Source organism: Euleptes europaea, chromosome 20, assembly GCF_029931775.1.
Source record: "Euleptes europaea isolate rEulEur1 chromosome 20, rEulEur1.hap1, whole genome shotgun sequence".
Taxonomy (NCBI): Eukaryota; Metazoa; Chordata; class Lepidosauria; order Squamata; family Sphaerodactylidae; genus Euleptes; species Euleptes europaea.
The window spans coordinates 5,914,431-5,922,680 of record NC_079331.1 but is presented as its reverse complement, the minus strand read 5'-3'; the positions used below and the strand labels follow the sequence as shown (position 1 = coordinate 5,922,680).

General features: G+C 46.8%; 1 protein-coding gene across 1 annotated transcript; it reads left to right on the top strand.

Annotated features, from left to right (window-relative positions):
• Window positions 1-479: 479 nt before the first annotated feature.
• LOC130492155 (cytochrome c oxidase subunit 5A, mitochondrial) lies at window positions 480-8,137 on the top strand. The gene is made up of 5 exons (XM_056865947.1): window positions 480-555; window positions 4,239-4,355; window positions 6,010-6,131; window positions 6,678-6,800; window positions 7,976-8,137. Exons 1-4 carry the CDS (start codon window positions 480-482, stop codon window positions 6,789-6,791), a joined length of 429 nt encoding a protein of 142 aa, XP_056721925.1. The 3' UTR covers window positions 6,792-6,800; window positions 7,976-8,137.
• The last annotated feature ends 113 nt before the right edge of the window (window positions 8,138-8,250 follow it).

Below are 8,250 nucleotides of genomic sequence, written 5' to 3'. Positions count from 1 at the left end.
CGCCCCCTCGATTGGCTCGAGCTTCCGAAGCCCCGCCCCAGAACGCCGAGCCCCGCCTATCACCACCTCTCTAAGGAGGAGGTGCCCAAAAGGGCGCGGCCTCTTGAACACGAAACCACGCCCCCTTTCCGCTCGCAGTTCCTCGCGCTCTCTCTCCTTTTTCTTTCCTCCCTCCCTCCCTCCCTCCGCCCCCTTGCCGGGCGAGGTTTGTCCGCCCCGCGCCGCCGTACCCCCGGCCCCGCCCACTTTTGCCCTCGACCGTGGCAGAGCCGAAGCAGCGAGAGGCGCGTGGCCGGGGCGTGCGCGCGAGCCGCCTGCCTGCTCCAGGGGCCGAGCTACGGAAGCCGAGAAGGGAAACAAACAACCGGCGGCGGGGCGCGCGCCCATAACGCCCATCCCCCCCGCCCCTATTCTCCTCAGCAGCTCACCTCAGCGCCGCCGCCGCCTCATCCTCTTCTCCTCCTTCCCCCGCCTCAGCCATGTTGGCCGCCGCTCAGCTCCTCCGCGCCCGCTGCGCCGCCCTCTGCGGTCTCGCCCCGAGGGCCTTCGCCGCAGGTGAGTCCCCGGACTGACCGCCCGGCGGGGGTCGAATCTCTCTCTTCCCCCCCCCCCCACACCTGCTTTTCCGCCTTCGCGCCCCCGGAATGTCCTTGCCGTGACCCCGTAGCCACTCGAGGGCAGGCGGCACCTGCGGCCTAGCGGGCTCCGCGCGTCCCCGGCCGGCCTGGAGGTCACCCGGCGGCAGGGGGTGCGTGGGTGGGGAGAAGGAGCAGCGAAGGGAGGCCGGGCTGGTGCGCCCCTTCCTGGCCGAGGGGGGTCCACGGCGGCCGCGACCCCCGGCTCCTGCCTACGCTTGGCGGGAAGGTGACATTGAACCGAAGCAGCAGCAGCAGCAGCCCTGGGCGGGGGAGGGGCAGAGGCCTGCAGGCCGATGGAGGGGGGAGGGGAACACGTGGAAGGCTTCTTCTCGTTCGTTTTTAAATATTTTTTATTATTTTTCAAAGTAGGTACATTCCGTTGCATCATTCAACTCATACAGTATATGATATAAACATTTTCTGTCTTATCTCTAAACAAATGTATATAGTTGACTTCCCCTCCCCCCCCTCTGTCCATTCAATATCCTTGTTTCTCTCTTTGTATTCAATGTCTAATTCACCATATTTACCATTACCTTAAAATCTAAACTTTAGCTTTGGTAACTTAATTGCTACAAACATTTTGAATTAGATCAACCCATATCCCTTAATATTTCCCAATTTAAATTCAGTTACACAGTATGTTATCCATGCCTCCCATGGGAAGGCTTCTTTTTGTGAGACGGCGTGGCGTAGCGGTTAAGAGCGGTGGTTTGGAGCGGCGATCTGGAGAACCGGGTTCGATTCCCCCACTCCTCCGCATGAGCTGCTGACTCTAATCTGGTGAACTGGGGTTGGTTTCCCCGCTCCTGCACACGAAGCCAGCTGGGTGGCCTTGGGCCAGTCACAGCTCTCTCAGCCCCACCTGCCTCACTGGCTGATGGGGAAACGGGGAAGGCTTCCCCTCCCCCAAAAACCGCACCACTCACAGCACAATCACAATGCAGCCCTGTTAGATCCGCAGTGCGGTTTTTGTCTTCTCCTTTTCGCCCTCTTTTGTTCCTCGTTTCGTGGAAGCTCGGTTTTTTCTTTTCCTTCCCTTCCTCCTTGGGCTTTGACTGGAGCAATTTTTTAAAATTGGTTTTTAAGGGCCTGGTGAGGCACCTTAAAGACTAACAAAAATATTTTCTGGCAGGGTATGAGCTTTCGTGAGTCACCGCTCACTTCTTCAGATACCTGAAGAAGTGAGCTGTGACGAAAGACCCTGCCAGAAAATGTTTTTGTTAGTCTTTAAGGTGCTACTGGACTCTTGCTCTTTTCTACTACTGCAGACAGACTAACACGGCTACCCACTGTGAATTATCTTTAAAAGGTAAAGGTAGTCGTCGTCGTCCCCCTTGTGCAAGTGCTGGGTCCTTACCATGGGGTGACGTCATGTGGGGTTTGATTTTCCCCACCGCTCCACTAATCTGGTGAGCCGGGTTGGTTTCCTACCTCACAGGGCTGTTGTGAGGTTAAGATGGAGGAGAGGAGTGTAGTGGTTAAGAGAGGAGGTTTGGAGCAGCGGAGTCTGATCTGGAGAACTGGGTTTGATTCCCCACTCCTCCACATGAGCGGCGGAGGCTAATCTGGTGAACTGGATTTGTTCCCCCACTCCTACACAAGATGCCAGCTGGGTGACCTTGGGTCAGTCACTGTTCTCTCCGAGCTCTCTTGGTCCCTCCTACCTCACAGGTTGCGGGGAGGGCGAGGGAAGGTGATTTGATTCTCCTTAAGTGGTAGAGAAAGTCGGCATATAAAAACCAACTCTTCTTACTAGGCAGTATAAGGCATCTTCATGCATTTGCGGCTGTTTTCGGTAGTATGCTGCCTTAGACATTTGGTTATTGGTATCTGTATCAAGCTGAATATTGCATAGGCCAAGATTATGCATGTCATTCCTTCGGCTACTTTCTTCGGCGGGAGGTGACCTTTCGGACTCCTTGCCTCCAGATAGTCATATAATCAGGCCCTTCCACTCAATGCATACCTATTCTCACATTAGCCTTTGCTAATTAATTGATTAATTGAGATGTTAACTTCACCTTTTCTTTCCATCCTCTTTCCTCATGGCCTTGATAATTTCATTTGTAAGCCTGCAGGCAGGATTTTGTTAACTCTGTTTCTAAATCATGCATCACATTTTTCTTCGTTCTTAAAAAGAAGAGTGAGCTAGTCCTATTTCTTTATCTCACTCTCCCTGTCCTAGTCAACCACAACTAACTGTCAGCCGCAACCAACTTTCTAACTAACTATAGAAGGGCTGTAGCTCAGTGGTAGAGCATCTGCTTGGCATGCAGAAGGTCCCCAGTTCAATCCCTGGCATCTCTGGTTAAAGGGACTAGGCAAGTAGGTGATGTGAAAGACCTCAGCCTGAGACCCTGGAGACCTACTGCCAGTCTGAGTAAATAATACTGACTTTGATGGACCAAGAATCTGATTCAGTATAAGGCAGCTTCATGTGCTCCTTTTGACATTTAACCATCCCGGTATTTTTTTATATATATATAAATTTTTATTAATTTTTGTAACATAACATAAAAAAACAAACAAATAATACAGTAAAAAAATACAAAAGAGTATCTATATATCTTGATTTTCTTTATCAAAATACTTAATTATTATTCAAAAAGATACTCCTATCCCCTCCACCCACCAAAGAAAAAAGTGACCCTCCACCCGACTTCCGAAGAAGTGTCTAGACAGTATTTAATATATTTGTTACACAGAGAGATATATTTGTTACACAGAGAGTAACCATCCCGGTATTAAATGCTTAAGATAACAAGTCTTCCATTTAATGATCCTTAAGCAATAGGTCGTTTTCCCTTTTCCGCTGTAACAGGTCAACCGTAAACTAACATCCTCTTTTTTTAAAAAAAGGTCATATGGCAATCACATCATGTGTTCACCCAAATGGGTCAATCCTGAAGAGCATTGGTTCTCAACCAGTGTCATGCGCACCACTGGTGAAATGCAGTAGTCGTCTAAGTGGGTTGCAGGGTTTTCAAAACAATTACGACAAATTCCCTCTCCCTCAATCCCCGTGGCTGTATCCAAGTGTGATGTGCTGTCTCCTAGTTACCTTATCTGGCATGGATCATTCATGCTGCTTCTAGAAACGGTGTCCTTAAAATCTACTGTAAATGATAAATATAAAAACAGTGTGCCTTGGGTACTCCAAGCGAGGAGGCCAGGGGTGTGTTTTACTGCAACTTCTCAGCCCAGGGCCCTTGGATAAGTGGCAACCAACACAGCTACACCCCTGCCCTACAGGATTTTGTGCAGATTAATAGCTTCACATATATATATCTGCTTCATTAAAGTAGTAGAAAAGGGCAAGAGTCCAGTAGCACCTTAAAGACTAACAAAAATATTTTCTGGTAGGGTATGAGCTTTCGTGAGCCACAGCTCACGTCAGCTCATCTCACAGCTATGGCTCACGAAAGCTCATACCCTACCAGAAAATATTTTTGTTAGTCTTTAAGGTGCTACTGGACTCTTGCCCTTTTCTACTATTGCAGACAGACTAACACGGCTACCCACTGTGAATTTGCTTCATTAAAGGTTTTGGAATGAATGTTTTTCTCCCCACATACCTTTCTGTTTTATGTCTCACAGCGGCATTGCCTGCACGTTGCTATTCTCATGAATCCCACGAGTCAGATGAAGAGTTTGATGCTCGCTGGGTGACATACTTCAATAAACCAGATATCGATGCTTGGGAGCTAAGAAGAGGTAATGCTCTTTGATGTCTGCTTTTTAGGAAGCGGGCCCTGTTCACATTTCCATGCTTCTGCTGCAGCTCAATAGCAGAACATCTCCTTTGCGTGTGGAAGGTTGCAGTTTCAATCCCCGGCACATAGTAGGTGACGTGAGAGACTTCCGCCTGAGACCGTGGAGAGCCGCTGCTAGTCTGAGTAGATGGTACTGGCCTTGATGAACCAAGGGTCTGATCCAGTATTCCTGTGTGTTTGGAACATGCTGTTATTACTGGTCTCCACATATAATTGCAGAGGACACAGCAGCAGGAGTCTTGCTGGCGAAAAGCAGGAACATAAATTTAATTAAAAAATAGAAATAGGCATCAGTGCTTTGAAACCTTGTATGTGCTGTTTGAGTTTCATAATCAAAGCACGTGGAATATAGATGTGGTATAGTGTATAGCGCAGAACCTTGCAGCCGTTGAGCAGAAACACTCATGGTGTATCCTAATCCATTTTCAGATGGTGCCCCTTGGTCTACTCGTGTAGCTCATTGACTTTAACTGCCCTGCATCTCTGCCATTCTACAACAATAAACTCCAAGTAGTTCATAACTGATTTCTTTACAATACTTCTTCGGTCTTCAGGGCAGAGTTCACTGTGTACCTCTGGTCATAAAAGGACTTCTGCTGTACACCTGCTGAGTGATTTGAAGGCCTGAAGAATAGGGATACTTCTTACTGCTGGGTTATACGCTTCAGTGACTTCCAAACCTGAAAAGAGAGTTTGTGTGTCTTGGGTATTGTTGAATTTGGGTTTTAAAAGAATGGAGTGGAGCTGATAAACAAAGGAAGACTGCTGCATGGATCGTTTCCCATTTAAGGGTTGTCAGGTTTTTCCTCTTGTAATGGGAGACACGGTGGCATGTTTTACTGTCTCATGTGAGGCGACCGTCTCTTTAAGAGCAGAGGTTAAACAGCACTTGGCAGTTTAATGAGTAACCTGTGTGTGTGTGTGTGTGTGTGTTTTAAAGACAACTTCCTCAGTGTGTGTGAGGGTTGCCTTAATCAGGAGGAAATAACTTTATAAACTGCTTTGAAAGCCAGATTACTTGCAACAGCAAAGTTATAAGCGACATTTCCTTGTGGATCTCTGAATTGCTTTGGAATTGTGGGGAGTTTGGAATTAAATAAGAGTGGCAGGGTTGACATTTCGGCACTGAAGTTATAGTGTGTAGTTCTGGTATGAGCTCAGATCCTATTTAAGATGCTTTTGAAGTACGGTAGCTATATGGATATATGGGAAATCCCATAAACATTAAAACCGATAATAGACTCAAAACAATCAGCACAGCTGTGGGTCAGTTTCCAAAGGCATTTAAAAATAATTCAGACTTATCCTAACCTCCCTCGGCGATGGGACTGTAAACAGCCCCTGTTGCAACGAGGTTCATGTCCTAAATTTTAGCCCAATTTCATGTCACCTGTGCTAATTTATATGTAATGTTGATGTCTCAGATGTGTGAGAACAGGAACCTGCGGGGGTGGGGGAGGAAACTTGTGGGATAAGAAAGTTCATGCTGATAGGAATCAAGCTTTGGATATTGAGATGAGCAATGGGATTTCTGCAGACTGTTTAATCCTGTAAGAAAAATGGTACCTTCTGAAATTGCTTGTTCTCTCTGACAGGTATGAACACCCTGGTCGGTTATGACCTGGTTCCAGAACCAAAAATCATCGATGCTGCTTTAAGGGCATGCCGACGACTAAATGACTTTGCTAGCGCAGTCCGTATATTAGAAGTTGTAAAGGTCAGTGAAATCCACGCCTTGAACCCTGCTGCCATTTTCTCTTTTGATCTAGGCATGTTCCTCTGCGTAACTCCCAAGAGGTTAAAGGCACCGCTTTTGCCAGTGGTGCGTGGTGACTCTTATGTGACTCTCTTGTGAAAGAGACTTCTGTGTCCATCCAGGGCTCTGTCTAGCCAGCATTGTCTCCTCTGCCTCAGAGGTGTTTCCCACCTTTTTAGCCTGAGACCCTTCAACAAGATACGCCAGTGGCTGAAGTGGGTGCACAAAGGATGGGCGTCTTACCCCTGAGCTACAGCCCCTTAGATTGGCTTTCCCCATCTTTTTGTGCAACCGTGTATTTGAGTACTGCTTTCTATCTGCGACAGCTGGATAGTTATTACCCCCAATTGTAGGTGTGTCTCTCACATTTTGTAAGCATTGTTTTAAGGGTCATAGGCTTCTTTAACCAGTCAGGGACAAAGTGGTTAATCTTTTGATCTTGAGTATACATCAACCCTATTTTTTGGTGGGTCTCTTATTTTGAATAATGTGTTCTCTTTCAATTAGGACAAAGCAGGGCCCCACAAAGAAATCTACCCCTACGTTATCCAGGAACTTAGACCAACTTTGAATGAACTGGGAATCTCAACTCCAGAAGAACTTGGCCTGGACAAACTGTAAACATTTCAGGTAAGAGGCCAAATCTTCCCTCCCTCCGCCCAACTTGATCTGATGGAGAGATACTTTGCTGTGCCTTCAGGAAAAAAATATGTATTGTATTAGATTTATGCTCCACTCAGGCACCGTGGCTTTTGAGGGCAAAGGGTGAAGGTTATTTGAAGTGAGAAGGAGCAGAACTGTTGAATGCTGCATTAGATTAGTGGACTTAGGCTCATCTTCATTGCTTGCCAGCTATCTGCTGTTTAGCAGTTATTGACTGCTTAGGCCCAATCAGCTGTGCATTATATGTAAACACTAAAATGACATAGTGAGCCAGTGTGGTGTAGTGCCTAGACTGTTGGACTTTGGAGTCCCAGGTTCAAATCACCGGTCAACTCCACTGTTTCACAGCTTAGGGGAAGGAGCCCTGTGGAGAACCCCCTGCCGTTAATTTGAGGGCTATAATTTGTATGCAAACCTTAAGAGCCAGTGTGGTGTAGTGATTAAGAGCGGTGGACTCTAATCTGGAGAACTGGGTTGGATTCCCCACTCCTACACATGAAACCTGCTGGGTGCCCTTGGGCTAGTCACAGTTCTCTCCAAACTCTCAGCCCAACCTATCTCACAAGGTGTCTGTTGTGGGGAGAGGAAGCTGCTTTGAGACTCCTTAAAGGTAGAGAAAAGCAGGGTATAAAAACCAACTCTTTTTCTTCTTATTCTTTGAGTGAAAGCCAACTGCATATACAGCTGAAAGGTTTCCCTTGTATTCTGAAGCTGTTCCCTGCCAAGTCATTGCTAAGTTCTAGCCGAACATACTAAAATTCATGTTGAGTGTGGGTTGCTAAGAATGCAGTACTCAATGGCAAAAAAAATCAACAAATCTTGTTTTTAGAGAGTGGGAGCTTTGGAGGACTGACACTGTGGTACATAAGTATGGAACAGCTTTACAGAATAGGTTACAAATCAGCCCATAAGATTTTAGTGGCTAAGACTGTACATGTGACTGAGGAAGAGACCACACTATGCTGCAGCGTGGTCATACGGAGGAGCTCTCTTTAAATGGCTTTAGTGGCCCTGCACAGATTGGACAGCTCCCTCCCGACCATTTCCATCCAGTTTTTTGGAGGCTTTGTGTTAGCAGGGAATGACAGCCTCAGGATACACAGGTATACCCGGACTAACTCTCAATATCTCTTCTCTTCCAGATGAGCTTCCCACGGGTTTATTGTTCATGCTACCTGACTGTACAACAGTTGTCTGGAGACAGATGTTATAATATTACTTATTTGAAATAAATTCTTCCTGTTGTTGAGTCCTGGAATATGTATGGTGACACTGGGCCTATTAAAGGGAAAACCTGGTTTGAACTGAGCCGAGTCCTTGTAGTCTGTGTGATTATCCTGAAAGAAGAAATTACGTGCAAGGTAAAATGTTCCAGAAGACAACAGTGAGGTAAAATGATCCAGAATTTTAGAAGGTC